General features: G+C 43.3%; 3 protein-coding genes across 3 annotated transcripts in view; all 3 read left to right on the top strand.

Moving 5' to 3' along the window:
- Positions 1-6,278, top strand: part of LOC107125750 (protocadherin alpha-2-like) — a 9,606-nt gene extending 3,328 nt beyond the window's left edge. Inside the window, exon 2 of the mRNA XM_015429205.1 lies at positions 6,192-6,278. Coding sequence (XP_015284691.1) covers positions 6,192-6,278 — 87 coding nt within the window. The remainder of the gene's footprint in view (positions 1-6,191) is intronic.
- A 58-nt stretch (positions 6,279-6,336) lies between these two features.
- LOC107125749 (protocadherin alpha-3-like) lies at positions 6,337-17,385 on the top strand. The gene is made up of 2 exons (XM_015429204.1): positions 6,337-8,697; positions 17,299-17,385. The coding sequence occupies exons 1-2, from the start codon at positions 6,337-6,339 to the stop codon at positions 17,383-17,385; spliced, it is 2,448 nt and encodes an 815-aa protein (XP_015284690.1).
- Positions 17,386-17,443: 58 nt separating this feature from the next.
- The window catches only part of LOC107125748 (protocadherin alpha-3-like), a 15,409-nt gene continuing 10,344 nt past the window's right edge, over positions 17,444-22,508 (top strand). Inside the window, exon 1 of the mRNA XM_015429203.1 lies at positions 17,444-19,804. Within this exon, the coding sequence (XP_015284689.1) occupies positions 17,444-19,804 (2,361 nt within the window). The remainder of the gene's footprint in view (positions 19,805-22,508) is intronic.

Below are 22,508 nucleotides of genomic sequence, written 5' to 3'. Positions count from 1 at the left end.
GGAAAGAGTCACAAGATCTCATAATGTGGGGAAACATGTTGAGTGTATAGATTGCATGGTACAACCCACAGACACTGGCACTGCCTTTCCTTTTTTATCCTTAGAAGCTTATTGAGTCACAGATCATTGAAAGCTGTGATCATGGGCAACGTGTATGTGTGTGTGTGTGCATGCCTGTGCAAAATTGGATGCAACTCCACCATGCTTTGCACAGGGCTGCAATTTGTATGGGGGAGGAGTCCTCTGGCAGAAGCTCTGGAGAGGTTTTTTAGTCTTGTGCCAATAAACTGAAAAAAATTGGGGAGTATTTTTGCCCATGTTGTGGCGCAGATGCATTGTTGTTGTTCAGTCGCACAGTCGAGTCCGACTCTTTGTGACCCCATGGACCAGATCACGCCAGGCCTTCCTGTCTTCTGCCGTCCTCTGTGGCCAAAGTATTTGAGCTTCAGTTTCATTATCTGGCCTTCCAGGGAACAGTCAGGGTTGATTTCTTTTAGGATTGACTGATTTGATCTTCTTGCAGTCCAAGGGACTCTCAAGAGTCTTCTCCAGCACCATAGTTCAAAAGAATCTATTCTTCGGCGCTCGGCCTTCCTTATAGTCCAACTCTCGCAGCCATACATGACTACTGGGAATACCATTGCTTTGACCATGCGGATTTTTGTTGGCAGGGTGATGTCTCTACTTTTTATCATGCTGTTTAGGTTCGCCATCGCTTTCCTCCCAAGGAGCAGGCGTCTTTTAATTTCATGGCTGCAGTCACAGTCTGCGGTGATCTGGGATCCCAGGAACGTGAAGTCTGTCACTACTTCCACGACTTCCCCTTCTATTTGCCAAGGAGTGATGGGGCCGGATGCCATGATCTTAGTTTTTTTGATGTTGAGCTTCAAGCCCACTTTTGCGCTCTCCTCTTTTACCCTGAGCAATAGGCTCTTTAGGTCCTCTTCACTTTCTGCCATTAGAGTGGTATCGTCTGCATTTCTGAGGTTGTTGATCTTTTTCCCAGCAATCTTAATTCCCACTTGTGATTCATCCAGGCCAGCATTTCGCATGATGTACTCTGCATATATAGTAAATAAGCAAGGTGACAATATACATCCTTGTCGTACTCCTTTTCCTATGCTATACCAATCAGTTGTTCCATATCCGGTTCTAACTGTCGCTTCTTGACCCTTATACAGGTTTCTCAAGAGACATGTGAGGTGGTCTGGTACTCCCATCTCTTTAAGGACCTGCCATAGTTTGTTGTGATCCACACAGTCAAAGGCTTTAGCATAGTCAATGAAGCAGAAGTAGATGTTTTTCTGGTACTCTCTTGCTTTCTCCATAATCCAGCAAATGTTGGCAATTTGATCTCTAGTTCCTCTACCTCTTCGAAACCCAGCTTGTACTTCTGGCAGTTCTCTATCCACGTACTGTTGAAGCCTAGCTTGTAGGATCTTGAGCATGACCTTGCTAGCGTGTGATATGAGTGCAATTGTGCAGTAGTCTGAACATTCCTTGGCATTGCCCTTCTTTGGGATTGGAATGTATAGTGACCTTTTCCAATCCCGTGGCCACTGTTGCGTTTTCCAAATTTGCTGGCAAATTGAGTGCAGCACTATAACAGCATCATCTTTTAAGACTTTGAATAGCTCAGCTGGGATACCATCACCTCCACTAGCTTTGTTGTTAGTAATGCTTTCTAAGGTAGATGCATAGTAATGCAAATTTCCTGCCCTTCCTTGTGAATTTGCATGGTTTTTTCTTAGTGATTCCCTAATTTGATTCTGCACACTGGTTGTCATCTTGGCATTTTTTAAAAGCCTGTCCTGTGCGGATTGTACTCTTCTTCCAAATGGATCGATCCCAAGCAATTCTTGTTTGGTGGTTTGCAGAAGATCCCTGTGGCTGAGCCACCATTTTAATGTTAGGCTTCTAGAGACTGCCAAAATGGTCCCCCCCATTAAAGGGAAAAATGTATTCGAAGTTTTAGGCCTAAAATACCTTTCAAAATCCTAAAGGTTTTTCTCATTGCTAAGGCAAAAAATAAAATAATAAAATCCACTGACTAGGAGGATGCAAGCCAACAACAGTCCCATCCCTCTCAATCACCAAGCAGCCTGTGGCATTTAGTGTCTTTAAAAGTGACAAGAAGTTTCTCCTAGTCTCTATGGAGTTTTTTGATATACTTAAGGAGAAGTTTTACTGAGTGACTGGAAGAACCAATGAATTTGTTTAGATTAAAGCTGAGACCATCATAGATTGACTTTTTTTTTTATATAATCAAACTGAAAGGTGGGTGAATTTACCAAGTCAGATGAGATGGTATTTTACATTGCCATAGATGAAAAATAAACAGCAGAATCAGTCAAACAGCAGAAAAGTTTCAGTGTTCAGATTTTAGATGATGCCAGAATGCTAACTACAAAAGAGGTCCCTTTGTTCATTAATTTGATCATCTTCTGTATCTTTATCATTAAGTTAGGAGCATTGCCACATAATTGGTCCATCTATGTGCTTTGATGAACTAACTTTAATCTCTCTTCCCAAATTGCTTCTTCCTTTTGCAAAAAGGATTGACAGGATTTCAGAGGAAGCAGGCTTCCCACCTTTCACCAAGACTGTAGTGTTTGTCTTTATGTGACTTCTTTGAGGATATATATTTTAATCCCAGCATTCTTTGGGTATAGAGTAAGAGTAAGAACACTTCCTTCAAATGATGAGCCTCAATAATGTTCCATTAACATTTTCATTGTCTCGTTGGAGAGTATGAAAGGAACTGGGACCTAGGACAAGTTATCTTGTTGACAGACTGTTCATTAAAAAAGACAAGGGAAAACCTTTAGAAAAAGCCCATTTTGACTCTGCATCTTCTTGAGAACTTCCCAAATTATCTTCACAGTGTGTGGATTTAGATTAACATCATATCACCATCAGTTTGTCTGAAAAAAGGCGGTCTATGAATATTTAAATTAATACATAAACAAAACAACAAGGATATTGCAACTGAAAAGCCTTGAAATAATGGAAAAGGTGAAGATGCTCTGAGGGAGGAAGTTCATTTACCTATCCAAGCAGAGAGAAATAGCCATGAGGGTGTATCTGTTTCTGGATGGGTTTGCATAGAGCAAAATTGTAATGCCATTTGAGGAACAGTGTGGGCAGAACACACTATAGACTACCTCTCCTACCCTTTTCCTAAACACAGAACTGCACTTTCTCTCTCCCAACGGCTCCTGTTGCAAAGCAGCATTGGCCAATATGGTGATGGAGGTTTAGTCACAGTCAACAGCTGCAACTGAGGGGGAGGGGGCAGGGGTCCCACACCCATACCAGCTGGAGTGGAATGCTGGCATTGGATGCATGCAGGCCACAAAAGCCAACAAGCATAAAGCAATGAACAGAGATTAAGAGGGGGGACAAGAAAAGTAAAGCCCTCCTCCAACAGGCAGGCAAAGTTACTGGGACTAGCTGCTTGTGTATCCCGCATGCCTGTGGGCAAAATTTGGCAACTTTGTGGGTTATCTTCTGAAAGGAGTCTGCAAGGAGGAGAAATGCATAAAGCTGTTCACATGTTCCCGGTGTAGTTGACAGAATTAGAGCAATATACTGATGTTGAATGTTATTGTAGAATGGACAATGGAGGAGAACATGTTCCATAGACTCTACTTTCCCTGTATGACATGGACAAAGCCGTTGAGAGAGTGGGACACAATGGTATCTGCCTTCCAGAAGGGCTGAAGGTAGAGCATTAAAGCGTGCCAGAGTAAAGATTCTCTGATATTTAGAGAGCTCAAGGGGTCTAAGATCATCTGCTGGTTGAAAACATTTGGAAAACATTTGTCATGCTGCAGAATAACTGGATATTTCGGTAGCTGTGCCCTATCTGATTGTACGGCATGATTCCCGAACCAATGTTTGATTGTTTCTTTTGCTTTTTGATACCCAAGATGCAGTAAAACTTGAGAGGAGAAGCTGTGCTCCTGGAGTTTCCCCTTGACTGCACTTAGCCAGGTTGAGTGGTGGCTGTCGGCAAAGATTCAGGGGTCTAGACTCACTAGATTGAAAATGAATTTTAGCCAGGAGTTGGATGCAAGCAGCTACCTGAAGTACATAGAGAACAGTACCCCCTGGAAGAAACTTCAAATAGGTTTTGGAGGTCAATAATCTGGCGTTGGCTCAATCTGTATGCATATATATACACACACACACACACAAAAAATTCTTTTTCATTACTTTTTACAATAACACAAGAGGACGAAAATTGCCTCATAAACAAACAAGGGTTTCTGTTATGTTTGCCACTCCCATTGAAAATTTTACATCATTGATTAAAAGTGGCACCATTGCTCAAATCGGTTTAAGCTTCAGTTGATTAATTTACTGCTAAAAGCATTTTGGTTTGATCCAGTTACCTCACATAAACTTAGATATTGCTGGCCTATTTACAAATTATCATAAGACCTACATTTCACAAATAACATTTGATAAGTTATTCGGGTAATTAAAAGAGAGACTGAGAAGCACTGCTTTTGTATGATAGAGTTGACGAAACAGTTTATTATTAGAGACTGACTACAATGAAATATAAAAAGTACTAATAACCAAGACAGCCATTCTGCAGAGGCTATCCAAAACATACCAATAACATGGGGGAATCACCTTACAGTAATGATCTATACTGAGCTGGTTCAACATCCAAGTGATGCAGGCAGCTGCTTGGGGCACCACATTGGCAGAGGGGCAGGTGACTGCTGTGGATTGTGCCAGTTATCTCTTCCCACCAAACCTGAGCTGCTGCCACCTGGGTCCAATAGTAGCTGAAACCTGGAACCAAAAAGCAGAGCACAGGAGGAAGGAAGAACACCTCTCTCCTTGTTATTCTTGCTGCTGCCAAGCTCCAAGATTTGGAATGGCGAAATGCGTCTAGAATATATATATATTATATATATAATGATCCACTTTACATCAGAAAGCATTTATTGTTGTTTGCATTACACAGATGATAGAGTGACATTCAGTCAAGAGCTATGTTATTTTCTGCACAACAGACCAATTGTGAGCCTTCCTTAGAGTTGAAGGAAGAGTTGATGTTTATACCCTGCTTTTCTCTAAAGGAGCCTCAAAGCTGCTTACACTCTCCTCCCCTTCTTCTCACCACAGCAGGCACCTGGCGAGGGAGGTGGGGTTGAAAGTGTTCTGAGAGAACTGTGGCTGGCCCAAGGTCACCCGGCAGGCTTCATGTGGAGGGGTGGGGAATCAAACACAGTTCTTCAGATTATTTATTTATTATTTATTTTAGGTATTTTTACCCCGCCCTCCCCGCAAGCGGGCTCAGGGCGGCTTACAGGGGCATAAACCCATTCATAAAAACAATAAAATCCAATAAAATCACAGATCACAACTAATAATATCCTATTAAGAATAGGATAAGAATCCACTGCTCTTAACTGCTATATTTGGGGTGTGGAAGGAATCTCCCTACAAGATCATTAAAAAATCCTGGGATTCACCCTTTCTGACAGAGAGAACACTAGACATCTTTGGAGCTCCTTGCAAGCTTGTGAATTTAGTCTTTGTTGTGTAGGTTTAGGTTATTCATTTAGAAAGTTTTCATGCAACTTCTACAGGAACATGCCAAATATAGCTTACAGTTTTCAAAAAAATTATAAAAACAAAAGATTGACGATATTAATTAAAATCCAGCATTAAAACCCTGGCCCAGCATAAACACATAGACATAGGAAGGTAAGTCTTGTGGTCTTGATGGTTCTATTGTTTGGGCTCTTGGCCTGAAATAATGCCCCTTGGTTTTTAGTGGGAACCGCTAAAATGCACGACATGTCTCTACACTACTAAGAAAATATACAGCCTTTTGAACTGATAGCTCCAATCCACAGCTCAGTGGAAGCTGAAATATTTTCATCTAAGTTCATTTGGGGCCAGTTAAAATCCATTTTTACTTTGTCTGAATATTTAAAATTAGGGCAATGACTATTTCAAAGTACTTATCTAAAAACTTTGGATTGAATTTGCACAGCCAAATGTTAGGAAGTAATATAATGAAGCTGCAGGTAAATTCCAGAATATAATTATGAAATTAATCTAAGAAACTCAGAAAATGGAAACTAAAAATGTGTCCAGCATTTATACCAATTGTCACAAGATGTCGCTGCCCACTGAAAACTGAAAGGCTCTTCCTGACAAAGATCAAAGCCCCTCCCAGCCACACAAGTAAGAACAAGAGACTGTACGAGGAAGATGGAATGGATACTGCAACATTTCTCACCATTTAAGGTCAGATCTGGAGAGTGGATATAATATTTAAAACCAGGAATATAACCTACCGTTGCTATGGTTGTTGTGCACCGATGCCTCCTGGTGAGATCCTGGCTGCTGCAGGTGATTCTGCTCCACACCGCTTGTGAAATGGGGAGTGGGCAGCTCCATTATTCTGTTCCAGAAGAATCCCAGCATGGCGCCTTCGTGGGCCACATTGCCCAGGACCTGGGACTAGAGGTGGGTGAACTCATGCCTCGGATGTTCCGGATGGTGTCCCAAGGCCGCAGAGACTATTTTGAAGTAAACCTGCAGAATGGGATTTTATTTGTTAATTCCCGGATAGACCGGGAGGAGCTATGCGCCAAGATGCCGGTATGCACCATTCACCTGGAAGTGATCCTGGATAAACCCCTGAGAGTCTTCCATGTGGAAGTGGAGATCAAGGACATAAATGACAATGCGCCCCTATTCCCGGCAGCTGAGCAAAATCTGGTTATTGCAGAATCTACTCTTCTGGGCTCATCCTTCCCACTAGAGGGAGCCTCTGATGACGACATTGGTTCAAACTCTCACATCAGCTACAAAATCAGTCCAAATGAACATTTCACCTTGGATGTTCAAGACAATGAGGAACATGGTGAGTCTTTACTTCTAGTGTTAAAGAAACCTCTTGACAGAGAGCTAACTCATGTGTATAATTTATTACTAACAGCCACTGATGGGGGCAAACCAGAGCAAACTGGCACTGCTCATCTGGTGATCAATGTGCTGGATGTAAATGACAATGCACCCATTTTTAATCAGTCTGTGTATAAAATAAAACTTTTGGAAAATGCAAAAATAGGAGCAGTAATTGTTAGTCTCAATGCAACAGATCTTGATGAAGGAATTAACAAAGATATCACATATTCAATACGAAGTGTAAATCCAAACAATTTAGGAACATTGATTAATTTAGATCCAAGTAATGGACAAATGAGATTAAATGGAGAACTTGATTTTGAAAGTATTACATCAAGTGAAATTGCAATTGAAGCAACTGACAAAGGCCTCCCACCCATAAAAGGACATTGCAAAGTTCTGATTGAGGTTTTGGATGTTAATGACAATGCACCAGAAGTGACAGTATCCTCCTTGTCAGTGCCGGTACTTGAGAATTCTCCACTGGGGACAGTGGTGGCCCTCATCAGTATCTCGGACAGGGACTCTGGGGCCAATGGGCAAGTGACCTGCTCCCTACGGCCTTCTGGGCTCCCCTTCAAGCTGACATCCACCTTCAAGAATTATTACTCACTCGTACTGGCTGAGCCACTGGACCGGGAGCAGGTGGCCGAGTATAGTTTGGTGGTGTTTGCCCAAGACCAAGGGGACCCTCCACTGTCAGCCAGCAGCAGCCTGGTGGTGCCAATCAGTGATGTGAATGACAATGCACCGACTTTTGCACAACCCTCCTATACCATTTTCGTGAAGGAGAACAACCCACCTGGTGCTCACATCTTCACGGTGTCTGCCTCGGACCCAGATGTGGCGGAGAACGCCTTGGTCAGCTACTGGCTGGATGAGAAGCTCTGGCCGCTGTCGAGCTACATCTCGGTGCATTCGGAGAGTGGGAAGCTGTATGCCCTGCAGCCCTTGGATTACGAGGAGGTGAAGCTGCTGGAGTTCCAGGTGAGGGCCAAGGATGCTGGGCTGCCCTCCCTGTGTGGCAACGTGACCGTCCAGGTCTTTGTGTTGGATGAGAATGACAACACACCTGCAGTGTCTGGTCCAGCAGAGGATACCCCCACTCTGGTGAAGGTTCCAGTGGCAGCTGGGTATGTGGTGGGCAAGATCCATGCCCTGGACGCTGACTCTGGCTACAATGCCTGGCTTCGCTACGAGTTGCAGGATGCAACCAGCAGCCCCTGGCGGGTGGGGCTTTACAGTGGTGAGATCAGTACCATACGTACTCTGGAGGAGACAGAGGGCAGCAACATCCAGAGTCTGCTGGTTCTGGTGAAGGATCATGGCAAGCCGGTACTGTCAACGACAGCGACCTTCAGCGTGTCACTGGTGGCCAGCGCCCAGGCTGCCCAGACTGATGCCCGCCTCTCTAGGATGGGAGGGAGCGCAAAGCCCCTGGCAGACACTGCTAATCTCTACCTGATCATCGCCATCTGCTCAGTGTCCAGCTTGTTCCTGCTGGTGATCCTCGTGTATGTGGCACTGCGATGCCAGAGCCAGGCCAAGGAGGCAATGATGTATGGTCCTGGCACAGCCACGCTGGTGTGTGCCAGTGAAGTGGGCAGCTGGTCGTATTCCAATCGCCACAGCCACATCCTGGCAGGGGTGAGTGGGGATGCTGGTGCCAAAAGCGACCTCATGGTGTTCAGCCCCAACATTCCTGTTTTGGCCGAGAGTGGGAAGGAGCTGGTCCCGAATGCTACTGGGCAGGTGAGTTGCAGTCATTGACACAATTATTTTGTTTTGGTACATTTGCCATGTTTTGGTATTTGTTATTCCTTTTGGCATGAAACTTATTTTACCGGAGGGAGGACTGTTTTTGTATGTTATTCATTTCTAAGAACTATATTTACCGTGCATCTGTTTAGTTTATGTTTCATTATATTGATTCCTCTCTGCTTTCCTTCCTGGTACAGTACTACTTAATTCCTCCTCCCATGTCTATTCTTTTTGTACTTCAATTAATACTTGTAACCCTCAGTGGTTCTTCAGTGTCTATGTTACAGTAGTGTTGGGTGTGTGTGAGAATTATCCATACTTATTTGATAAGATCAGTTCAACCATGTCCTTGTATCTGTTTTCTTAAGTATGCCTTTCAGATAGTTGGGGTTTAAGCTCCTGGGTGTATTGTATGGTGAAACCAACCTCTATAATTTTCGTTATTTGATCTGAAGAAGTGGCAGATAAATGTTTAAAATAAATTAAATCTGTGTGCCACCTCTTCAGAGACCTGCGGAACTTTTGCTGAGCCTGGTGAAGGAAGCCCTGGGCACACAAAAGTATGCTCCAGGTCCCTGCTTGTTTGCTTATTTAGGAGATTTTAATGCTGCCTGTCCAGAGACCCTCTGAATTATACAGTCATAAAAACACCAGATAAAGCCTCATGAAACAATCATAGGCAGGAGGGATCAAAGTTCTCTGTTGTCTACCAACATTTCTGAAAAACAATAGAACGACTGTGGTTGAAATGGTTTATTTCCTGTTTTTAAAAATACAAACAATGGCAGTGTTTTGTTGCAGGTGTATACTACACTACCCCAACACACCACATCCTTATGTGCTCTGGGCTCATTCCCCTGCAAGGCTCTGGCTATGAAGCATCAGGAGTGGGAGGCAGGGTTTGCTTTCACTGCAACAAGCCCTTTATTTTCTCCCAGATTTATGTATATGGAATGAAGTAAAGGGGTTAATCTGGGGACATGCTTCGGATGGGAGTCAGATGCATCACCTGCTGCTAGCATCCTCAGCCACTGAGAGTTCTGTTCGCTCTTCTTTACATGGCCTCTTCATCTACAAGGCCCACTTCTACAAGAGAGCCAGTTTGGTGTAGTGGTTAAGAGAGCGGACTCTAATCTAGGAGAATCAGATTTGATTCCCCACTCCTCCACATGCAGCTGCTGGGTCAGTCACAAGTTATCTCAGAGCTGTTTTCTCAAGAGCAGTCCTCAGAAGAGCTCTCTCAGCCCCACCTACCTCACAGGGTATCTGTTGTGGGGAGGGGAAGGGAAAGGAGTTTGTCAGCCGCTCTGAGACACCTTTGGGTAGAGAAGGGTGGGGTATAAATCCAATCTCCTCCCCCTCCTTCCTTGTGTTTCTTGGCAACAATGGCATCTTACAGACATTTGGAAACCATTGCCGAAATCAAGATGTCCACATAGACTGTTTATTGTGCTGTCTGTACTGATTTTCCACCTTTGATAACAGCATATTATGGGCATGTTATAGTGTAATGGTAAACAAGAAATTGTGACTTTTGTTTTTATGCAGATAACACAATATAAATCCCATTTTCTAATCTGTAAACTATGAATGCCCTTGACCTTACTATTTTACAAAATCTTACAAAAAATTACAGTTACTTTAACTAAATACATAGGCCAAGCTATTTCAAATGGATTATCTAGTTTAAAGTTTTAAATCCTGTTCTTGCTGTTAAGTAAATAGTAAACAATACTAGAAATAAGGACCACCTGAAGGACAACCTCTTTGTATATTGTCCTGCTCGCCCATTAAGCCCTGGCTCACAGGTGGTTACTAGAGCAGTCCGTAGGTCCCTCAAACACAGCTCGTGCCAATTACCTGAGATAGCCACAGAAGGCCGAAGACCCAATTGGGATAATGAGGATTGTTGCTAGCACTTTATCATGTTTCAATTTTAATGTTGTATGTGATTTTATTATGATTGTTTTATGCGAATTTTATTGTTGTAAGCCGCCCTGAGCTGGCCTTGGCTGGCAGGGCGAGATAAAAAATTAATAACAAATAAATAAAAATAGAGACAGCATTTTCTGTAGTGGCACCTTGCTTTGGGAATGCCCTTCCCCCTTGCAGCCCACCTGATGCCTACATTGCTTTCTTTTAGGTGCTGGGCCAAAACATTTCTGTTCACCTAGGCTTTTAATTTAGGGTTTGATTTTTTAAAAAACAAACAAGCAAACACGATTTTAGTCTTACGGCTGTTATTTTTAAACTCTCTTTTTACGGTCTGTGTTTAATGGTGGGCTGTTTTTTATGGCATTTTGTTTTGTTTTTATTTTTGTTTTTTGAGCTATTTCAGGCACGTTCCTGAAGAGGCATCATAACTTTTTAAAAAAGGAAGAAGTCAGTAATGGGATATGAATTTGCACAGTGAGAAAACCTGATTTCTTGACTGTGTATACTGATGGAGATGCTATTTGTTTTCATCAATATCAATTTGAAAATTTGTCCTTCAAGTTCATGGGGTTGTAGGCTGCATAGTTTATGAATTCCAGCTGTACTCTGGGAAATCTATTGAAATAATTTGCAAGAAGAGGTTGTGTGACCTCTGCATGTTGCATCTATGATATGCAGGGGAAGCAGTCAGTCCATCTTGACTTGTTTGGGTAGGCTCTCTGTATAAATTTGTGTGTGTGTGTGTGTGTGTATGCATCTCAGTAAATCATTCACCTCCCCAGGACTGTGGTTCATGTTGCGCACACTGCCAAAATGCTTTGTGCTAGGGTTGGGGAGGAAAGAGAGAATAAGAAGAGAAGGGGGGGAGGAAGATGTGCTGTAAGGTATGTTGTGTATTTCTAATCATTCTATATGGAGCAATTCCTGCTTGTTGGCAAGATTAGATCCTCTGTTATCCCTTTATCCACATAGGCTAGAACCATGCACTCCAGTTGGATGAATCATTATTACTTGGAAGAGAGAATGGGGGCTCAGGACATTCTGAGCAAGATGGAGGCATGTTGAGAGGTAGCAACAGGAAGAACAGGCTGCAGCAGGAGCAAAAAGGACTTCTAGTTGCTCTGTATCTGGGGGAGTGGGGCAGCACAACTCAACAAGCTGGGGTTCTGCATTCAGATGACACAACCAGCCACAGTTAGTACAAAGCATGGTTTGCAAGCCAGGAACAAACTCTGGTTCAGAATCTAGTCTGTGACCCTCCAACATAGTCAGAGGAGTGGCCAGCTTTCAGACATCACAATCAACCAAAGTTTAAGTCAGAGTTAGTAATGATATATGAATGCAGCTTTAGTTAAGAAATACTTTAAACGTATCTTTGAGAAAGTTAATATGGGAAACGTCATTTTTCAAATATCACCCTTGTAATGGGAGAACTGAAAAGTAGGGCAATGGCCAATGTTCTGGCGATTAACATCTAATATCTCATCTGCAGTTCAAATATCAAAGAATAATGTTTAAAATACAAGGTTGCCAATCATGGTTTGGGAAATTCTCGGAAACTTTGGGGGTGCTGCCTGGGGGGAGCAGAGTTTGGGGTGAGAGATCAGTGGGGATGTGATATCGTGTCCTGTGAGTTCAACTCCTGTGATCTCCCAGTCAAAGGCCAGCTCTTCCAACTCCTCCCCTTCTTGTGAAGTCACTTCCTCCTGCCAAAATTCTTATTTTAAATTTCCCACGTTATATCACTTCCCCCATATTCCATATATCACTTGTAGGCTTCTTTATGCACGTGTTGTGTATGTCAACTAACTCTTTGATCCTAAATATTTGTGCTGATAATACTGGTTGCTATCCAGTTATGCTCCAGTCAACTTAAAACACCTCTCAAAATCCTCTTCAAGTTTTTCTCGTTGTTAAGGAGAAAAAAATCCACTCTGTAGAAAGATGCCAGCCAGCAACAGTCCCATACTTCTCTCAATCACCAAGCAGCCTCTGATCTTTAGTGTCTTTAGAAGAGACAAGTGGTTTCTCCTAGTCTATATGGTATACCATTTAGGTTCTATGCAGTAGGAGATTTAAAACGTCCTGGAGTATCCATCCTCTATACTCACTCTAGGACTTCTGTTTTCCTAGACTCATAGAGTCCAAGCCCGCCCTTTCCTCCAGGGGAGCAGCTGCCTGGAGATCTGTTGTAATTCTGAGAGAAGTCCAGTCCTTACCTTGAGGCTGGTAACCCTATTAAATGGGCATGATTTAAAGTAATGGCAGAAAAATTGTAACTTTTGATAATGTGCAGATAACATCATATCTCTTCATACGTTCTGGACAATTGTAAAGCAAACTCTGAGGAGAGATGGTTGTGAATGTGTTTATCTGGTTATGATTCTGAGCTCTTCTGTTTCGTCATTTCTTGGTTAATATCATCTTGCAATCCTGGGAGTATACAGAAAGGAGAGCAAGGGCACCACACCAGATGGTCATTGGCTTGGCTTATGTGTACAAATCGCCCTAGTTCAGTGGTGGAGAACCTATGGCACGCATGGCAGAGGCGGCACTCAGAGCCCTCTCAGTGGGCACGCGTGCCATCGCCCAGCCAGGCCCAGACCGTCATTAAAGTGTGGAATTCTCTGCCAAATAATTTTAAATAAATGAAAGCAGTTGGGATTGCTTTCCTTACTTTGTTTGGATCATCTTATGTTAATGTATGAGTTGTTTTTTCTAAACTAAAACCTCAGTATTCAGTTTAAATTGCCATGTTGGCACTTTGCGATAAATAAGTGGGTTTTGGGTTGCAGTTTGGGCACTCGGTCTCTAAAAGGTTCACCATCACTGCCCTAGTTGATAACTCTGGAAACTCCTCTTCCTTTGCACCTGTGCTGTTTGGGTTCCATCATTTCCTGGGTTGCCGGGCTTGGTCTGCCTGCTGGGTAGGTGGTTCTGTAATTTCTGTAATTGGGCTAGCCGGTGTTGTTTTGGTCATTTCCAATTTTGAGATCTACAGGAGGAAAATAATATTGAAAGCTATGGAGAAAAAGATGATAGAAAAAAGTTATGTGATTATATATAGATCGTAGCTTTTCACCGAGATTTTATCCCTACATAGCCCTATAAAGGCCACTGAGCACATGGCGGAGATAAATGCCTCTCTTTCAAAGCCCTCTGCTGGACCCCTACTTTGCAAAATAAAAACCTGATGCTGGGAATAACTGAATAACTGAGGTTGACTTTTGAGTTGTCTGAGGAACTGGGAGTTTTAGAGATAAAAGTTTGTTTAGGAGAATTGGCTTTAGGCTCCTGATCCAATCCTTCAAGAATCTGAACTTCAGGAGTGAGACACAGAACCAGCAAGTATAGCTGAGAGGTCTAGGAGGAGGATGAAGCAACATTCTCAAGAATCAGCAGCCAGTGTGGCAGTGCAGAGTTAGTCTGTAGTGTGTCCTGCCTGCACTATTACTCAATTAACTTTACAATTTTGCTCTCCAGAAACAGATATACCTTCATAGCTGTTTCTGTCTGCCTGGGCAGTAAACAAGCCTCTTCCCTCAGAGCATTTCCACCTTTTCCAGCATGTCAAGGCTTTTTAGTTGCAATATCCTTGGTGTTTTTGCTTATTTATTAATTTGAATATTTGCCTTTCTTCAGACAAACTGATGGTGGTATGATATTAATGTGAATCCATATGCTGTGAAAATAATTCAGGAAATTCTCAAAGAAGATCCAGAATCAAATGGATATTTCCTAAAGTCGTCTTCTTCTTCTTCATCATTATCATCAGTCAATCAGCAAGATAACTCATCCCAGGTCTGAGGTCCTTTTCATACTTTCCAACAAGATAATGGAAAGGTTAATGGAACAGCAAGTCAGCAAATAAGTAGCCCCACACATAATTCAGGTCATCAGTTGAAGGGTTCTTCCTCATACTCTGTACTCCAAATCATGCAGGGATTAATATATTTATTAAAAAGAAAGATATACATATCCTCATATAACATATGTGTGTGCGTTCTTCCTTAATTTATTGCAGTACCAGATATGACCCCGGAATTTCATGTATCACAAATTATATGGCAGTGGTCCTATTTCATAGTAAGGATGCAGGAGACGATGAAAATGGTGGACAAAGGGACTTTTTTTGTAGTTAGCATGGTGGCATCATCTCAAAATCTGAATGCTGGAGTTTTTCTGTTCTTCGACTGATTCTTCTGTTTATTCTTCATCTATGACAATGTGAAATACCCTCTCGTCTGACTTGGTAAATTCACCTGCTTTTCAGTTTGATATATAAAAAGTCAGTCTACAGTGGTCTTGGCTTTTATCTGAATGAACTCATTGGTTATTCTAGCCAGCCAATTACGCCGTTCATGAATCAGGGATCTATACCTGCAGTTTCCATCTTGAGCTACACAACAATTCTTGGGATCATAATTCCGTAATATTTTCAGTGGAGGTCGTGCATGAGGTATGCATAGAACAATAGCCTCTGGAAGAAACTTTGGATAAATTTTAGAGGACAAAACAATCATCTCTCTCTGTCTCCATCGGTATGCATGTATATACACAGACACAATTTCTTTTCATTCCCAATTACAGTAACCCGAGATAGTTACTATAGTCTCATAAAATAAACAAAGGGTTCTGTAACTTTCAGCCTCTCCCATCTAAATATTTTCATCTTTGTTTAAAAGTGGCCCCACTGCTAAATCAATTTAAGCTTCAGTTAGTTGATCTACTGATAAAACCATTTTGACTTGATCCAGTTTTCTTAAATTACCTTGAAACAACTTGCTTGATACATCTAATACATACAATGGCAAGTTATATGTGTATGATAGTATAAAGGTATGTGTTTGACAGAAAGTTATTTAATCTAGATATATATAAAATGCTAGCCGTGTTCCCGATGACTCACCTTACTACCTGATTGGGCCAGCCTTTTAAGGTCATTTGCATATGCGGGCTGATTGGGCCTCACTCCATTCTGTACATTATCCTCTCCCCCCCATAGGCAGTCAGAACACAGAGGTTGTTTGCATATGCAGCCTGACTGCCCTTCGCTGCCAACATTCTGTACAATTTGCTGTTGCTGTTGGGAATAATTGAATCTATCTTGAGATAAAATACATCTCCCAATTGTCTCCTAAATGTTCACTGGGGTTGCCAATCTCCCTGTGGGCCTTGGAGATCTTCTGGAAATGACTGTGTCCCCCAGCCACATCACATCATTTCCCCTACAGAATACGGGTGCCTTGATGCCACGCCAAAAAAGACAGAGTCCAGCCCTCAAATCTACAGGTATTTCCCAGCCCAGTTGGCAACCCTGTAACTGGCTATGAAACCGCCTCCCTCTATTTCCCCCTTCCCTCTGCCATGCCACCAGCCACAGCCAGGACACTCACCAGGAACCTCTTTCTAGAGCTTCTTGTATTTCTTCCCAGAACAGGCCTTTGTTGTTGTTCAGTCGCACAGTCGAGTCTGACTCTTCGCGACCCCATGGATCAGATCACGCCAGGCCTTCCGTCCTCTGACGTTTGCTCAATTTCATGTTCGTTGCATCGATGACACTGTCTAACCATCTCATCCTTTGCCGTCCCCGTCTTCTTTGCCCTTCAATCTTTCCCAGCATCAGGGTCTTCTCCAGTGAGTGCTCCCTTCTCATTTGGTGGCCAAAGTATTTGAGCTTCAGTTTCATTATCTGGCCTTCCAGGGAACAGGCCTTACTCCTAGTTAAATCATAACTAAACAACATATTATTTAATATTAAGGCTGTCAACCAATGCTCCCTCTAAGCTGTAGAGTCTTGTGAGCAAAAATTCTACTTTGTGAGCTACGGGCATGAAAGTTGTGAGCAAGTGATTTGGCTACTGCATAAATCAGTTCGCTTTGGAGCCATCCTTCCTGAACTAAGACAAAAATCTGTGAGCTGGAGGCTAAAAAACTGTGAGCTAGCTCACACTAACTCAGCTTAGAGGGAACACTGCTGTCAACATGTTAAATAATTAGAGTTGATTTATAATTTTGCTGTGAACCAGTGAACTGGTTACTAACCTCTCCAAAGAAGTCTATTTAACAGATTGAAGGAAGTGTGTGATATCTTATGATTTGTGTAAAGAAAAGCTACCACTGATTAAAAACCTGCCCCAATGTAAAAACATAGACATAAGTTAATAGAGAGGCCAGTAAGGTGGACTTGATGGGCCTCTCCTTTGGGCTGCAAGTGAAAAGTAATGCTCACTTGGTCCCTTGTTACTACACAGCAAAGTGGAAAATATTATAGGTGTTCCTAGTGGGAACACATCTCTGCAATACTAAGAAAGCATAAAACCTTTTGAATTGATAGCTCTAACCCACAGCTCTGTGGAAGCCAAATGACGTTCATCTAGGTTCATTAGAGGCCTTTTAAAATCCATTTTTTACTTTGTCTGGTTTGTTGATCAGTACTATGATTGTTCCAGACTGTTGGTCTAAACCCTCTGAACTAACTTTGCCTGGAGTGATGCTAGAAAATAATATAATGAAACTACAGGTAAATTACAGAACACAATTATAAAACAAATCCGAAAAATCAAAAAATGGAAGATAAAAATGTATTGGGCATTTATACTAATTGTCACAAGATGTCGCTGCCCACTGAAAACTGAAAGGCTCTTCCTGACAAAGATCAAAGCCCCTCCCAGCCACACAAGTAAGAACAAGAGACTGTACGAGGAAGATGGAATGGATACTGCAACATTTCTCACCATTTAAGGTCAGATCTGGAGAGTGGATATAATATTTAAAACCAGGAATATAACCTACCGTTGCTATGGTTGTTGTGCACCGATGCCTCCTGGTGAGATCCTGGCTGCTGCAGGTGATTCTGCTCCACACCGCTTGTGAAATGGGGAGTGGGCAGCTCCATTATTCTGTTCCAGAAGAATCCCAGCATGGCGCCTTCGTGGGCCACATTGCCCAGGACCTGGGACTAGAGGTGGGTGAACTCATGCCTCGGATGTTCCGGATGGTGTCCCAAGGCCGCAGAGACTATTTTGAAGTAAACCTGCAGAATGGGATTTTATTTGTTAATTCCCGGATAGACCGGGAGGAGCTATGCGCCAAGATGCCGGTATGCACCATTCACCTGGAAGTGATCCTGGATAAACCCCTGAGAGTCTTCCATGTGGAAGTGGAGATCAAGGACATAAATGACAATGCGCCCCTATTCCCGGCAGCTGAGCAAAATCTGGTTATTGCAGAGTCTAGACCTCCAGGCTCATCCTTCCCACTAGAGGGAGCCTCTGATGACGACATTGGTTCAAACTCTCACATCAGCTACAAAATCAGTCCAAATGAACATTTCACCTTGGATTATCAAAACAGCAAGGAACCCGGTGAGTCTTTAGTTATTGTATTAAGGAAACCTCTTGACAGAGAGCTAACTCATGTGTATAATTTATTACTAACAGCCACTGATGGGGGCAAACCAGAGCAAACTGGCACTGCTCATCTGGTGATCAATGTGCTGGATGTAAATGACAATGCACCCATTTTTAATCAGTCTGTGTATAAAATAAAACTTTTGGAAAATGCAAAAATAGGAGCAGTAATTGTTAGTCTCAATGCAACAGATCTTGATGAAGGAATTAACAAAGATATCACATATTCAATACGAAGTGTAAATCCAAACAATTTAGGAACATTGATTAATTTAGATCCAAGTAATGGACAAATGAGATTAAATGGAGAACTTGATTTTGAAAGCATTAAATTGGGTGAAATTGGAGTAGAAGCAACTGACAAAGGCATCCCACCAATGAAAGGACACTGCAAAGTTCTGATTGAGGTTTTGGATGTGAATGACAATGCTCCTGAAGTGACTGTGTCGTCCTTGTCAGTGCCTGTGCCTGAGAACTCTCCACCGGGGACAGTGGTGGCCCTCATCAGTATCTCAGACAGGGACTCTGGGGCCAATGGGCAAGTGACCTGTTCAATGTGGCCCTCTGGGCTCCCTTTCAAGCTGACATCCACCTTCAAGAATTACTACTCACTCGTACTGGCTAAGCCACTGGACCGGGAGCAGGTGGCTGAGTATAGTTTGGTGGTGTTTGCCCAAGACCAAGGGGACCCTCCACTGTCAGCCAGCAGCAGCCTGGTGGTGCCAATCAGTGATGTGAATGACAACGCACCCACTTTTGCACAACCCTCCTATACTGTTTTCGTGAAGGAGAACAACCCACCTGGTGCTCACATCTTCACGGTGTCTGCCTCGGACCCAGATGTGGCGGAGAATGCCTTGGTCAGCTACTGGCTGGATGAGAAGCTCTGGCCGCTGTCGAGCTACATCTCGGTGCATTCGGAGAGTGGGAAGCTGTATGCCCTGCAGCCCTTGGATTACGAGGAGGTGAAGCTGCTGGAGTTCCGGGTGAGGGCCAAGGATGCTGGGCTGCCCTCCCTGTGTGGCAACGTGACCGTCCAGGTCTTTGTGTTGGATGAGAATGACAATGCACCTGCAGTGTCTGGTCCAGCAGAGGATACCCCCAGTCTGCTGAAGGTTCCAGTGGCAGCTGGGTATGTGGTGGGCAAGATCCATGCCCTGGACGCTGACTCTGGCTACAATGCCTGGCTTCGCTACGAGTTGTATGATGCAACCAGCAGCCCCTGGCGGGTGGGGCTTTACAGTGGTGAGATCAGTACTGCACGTGCTCTGGAGGAGGCAGAGGGCAGCAACATCCAGAGTCTGCTGGTTCTGGTGAAGGATCATGGCAAGATGGTACTGTCAACTACAGCCACCTTCAGTGTGTCACTGGTGGCCAGCGCCCAGGCTGCCCAGACTGATGCCCGCCTCTCTAGGATGGGAGGGAGTGCAAAGCCCCTGGCAGACACTGCTAATCTCTACCTGATCATTGCCATCTGCTCAGTGTCCAGCTTGTTCCTGCTGGTGATCCTCGTGTATGTGGCACTGCGATGCCAGAGCCAGGCCAAGGAGGCAATGATGTATGGTCCTGGCACAGCCACGCTGGTGTGTGCCAGTGAAGTGGGCAGCTGGTCGTATTCCAATCGCCACAGCCACATCCTGGCAGGGGTGAGTGGGGAGCCTGGTGCCAAAAATGACCTCATGGTGTTCAGCCCCAACATTCCTGTCTTGACTGGGAGTGGGAAGGAGCTGGTCCCGAATGCTGCTGGGCAGGTAAGTCTCAGAAGGGAGATTAATTAATTATCAATTATGTAACCAACATTTGTGTATACAATATATATACCCACCTTAACATAGTCTTGATGGAACAAATTATCTGATGACTCAAAATTAATGTCTTTAAGGGATCACTGTGTTTTGTTTCTAGTTACTCAGCATTCACTTTTACCACTTCTTTTAGAATGGAAATCAACCATAATATGTGCTTGGTCACAAAGCCAATACAGTTCACACCATTAAGAAAACTTGGTTGCTGAAATTAAAAATGAAATTGCGGGTGCCATGTTTGGTTTTTAGTATTTAATTTGAAAATTATTACATAATTTCACAAACCTAATTCTTTTTTCATAGGTGGCATAGGTTGACCTCACTCTATTGGTACTTAAGTGTAGTTTCTTAATCAGGTCATTTTGTTTTGTTAATGTGATCCCGATTTTGAAATTCTATCCCCCCCCCCCAAAAAAAACCATTTTACTGCTCCTGATCAGCCTTTTATTGCCAGTACCCCCCATTCCCAGTTCCAAGCATGTTTGTGATGACTGTCATGTGCGGAACTCCTATGGGTGGGTGTGAGTGGGGAGAGGCTCTGGAGCAATTTAGAATGAAGGAATGGCAAGTGTCCAGGACATGAGAGAATGGCTTTGAATGGGCACCAGTCCTAAAATCAGGGGTCGTTTCGTAGAAAAAGAGCTAGGGGAACTCATTAGCATAACTCATTAGCATATGCCACACACCCCGCCAAGGCCCTCCCTGGCCCCAGGCAGGCAGGGGTGGGGAGAGGCAGGGAGGAAGCAACTTACCCTTCCTCTTCTCCTGCCTCCTCCTGGCTGAATGAGGGCCGGAAGTGGGGCGGCCGGAAGCAGGGGGCGGGGCTTCGCCCCTGCACCTTACACGGGGAACTGCGATCCCCCGCGATCCCCCCCGAATCGATCTCTGCCTAAAATAATGCCAGAGTTGGACGGGGTTTCTTTTTTTGCTTCCTCTGTTTCTCTGAACTTTTATATGATCACAGTGACAGAATATCTGCAAAGCCCTGAAAACTTTTCTGTCACAAATTTCCCCCCAGTAGAGAAAAAAGAAGCTTGTCTCCTCACCACCCATTTTCAGCCCCAGAAGCTGCATTTTGTTTTTTAAAAGTCGTTGTTGCTGTCGTCGTTGTCATCATCACCACCACCACCATATTAGCCTTTATTGGCATAAAGCAATACATTAAAAGACTATTACAATAAATGAAAAAATATACATCGAAGAAATCATTTTAATATTGCATAATATTGCATCACACCATTTGTTACAGAGTGTTACTCATTTTGGTAATTTTTCCTTTTTTTCTTTTCTTTCATCCCCCTAGGGGGAGGTTTTTATTGGGTTTTTTTCAGACTACAAAACTACAACAGAAAATATAGGAAAGGGTACTACATCTAGGGAATAAAGAAAAAAGACCCACAACTAACTAAAAACCCAAGAGTAGGAGATCATACATCAGCTTAACACCATGCTATTTTCAAAAAGCTACTAATAATACAATGAACTTAGTCGGTTATGCTAGATTAATTATCGTTTAACCATCCCTTTAACTGTTTAAAGAAATTCCCAGAGCATCCCCAAGTTATTTCAACATTTTTTCAGGCACAAATCAGAGTTCTTCAGCCCTTATTTATTCTTATCTTTTCTAATCCTCAGTTTATAAGGGCTTTTGGGGGCAGCCGCCCCCTTTTCAGAAGGGGAGTCCTCGTCCGGAGACTCCGAGCCCAACTCACCTTCAGATTTGCTTTCTTTTTCCTCCTCTTTGCCCTCTTCTGGTTCCCCACGCTGTGTCCGTAATTTGGTAATTTTTCCTGATGTAACTTCATAGCTGATTGTAAAAATACGGCTACCTTCATTGATATTTCAGGAGTAGAATCATTCAGAAGACGGTACACTTTTAGAGCATCAGGAAGATTCGTCATGTTGTCATATAGAATTTAAAAATCTGAAATGTATATCTACATAAAATTGACAATGCAAGCAGATATGTGAAACTGTCTCAATACATCCAGAGTTACAATGGCAAAGTCTAGCCGTATATACTGTGTTATTATATCTCCCATGTAGAATTGCTGATGGTATTGCATTAAATCTTGCTGTAAAAAGATTTAATGACTTTAGAAAGAATAACATATAGTGTGAAACACATAAAATACAGTTCGGCTCCAGAGCCATTCTGCATGTTTTAAAATACAAGTAAGCTTTCCTGTAAAATGGTATTTGTGGCATCTGTGCTCTGCAGATGGTAGAAGAGGCTGTTCCTGAGATATTACATGCAGCCTGGCCTAGGAATGGGTGCTTGGCTGGTATACTTGGTAGGTTTGCTGGTAGAAATGAGTTTGACACAGTTTGGTTACTTTTAATCAGTTCAAGCCAAATTTGTAATGTTTTGAACTACTTTGTTTACTGTTGCAGCGTCAAAATCAGAGGTCATTTCGGGGGGGATCGCAGTTCCCCTGGGTGAGGTACGGGGGCGGGGCACATGACAAAGCCCCGCCCCCTGCTTCCGGCCGCCCTGCTTCCGGCCCTCATTCAGCCAGGAGGAGGCAGGAGAAGAGGGAGGGTAAGTTGCTTCCTCCCTGCCTCTCCCCACCCCTGCCTGCCTGGGGCCAGGGAGGGCCTTTGCGGGGCTTCCTTGCACTCCCGCTGGCCTTGCAGGTCCACTGCCGGG

This window comes from Gekko japonicus, unplaced genomic scaffold (genome assembly GCF_001447785.1).
Source record: "Gekko japonicus isolate JY-2015 unplaced genomic scaffold, Gekko_japonicus_V1.1 scaffold2946, whole genome shotgun sequence".
In the NCBI taxonomy this organism is placed as follows: domain Eukaryota; kingdom Metazoa; phylum Chordata; class Lepidosauria; order Squamata; family Gekkonidae; genus Gekko; species Gekko japonicus.
This window is presented reverse-complemented; position numbering and strand designations above follow the sequence as displayed.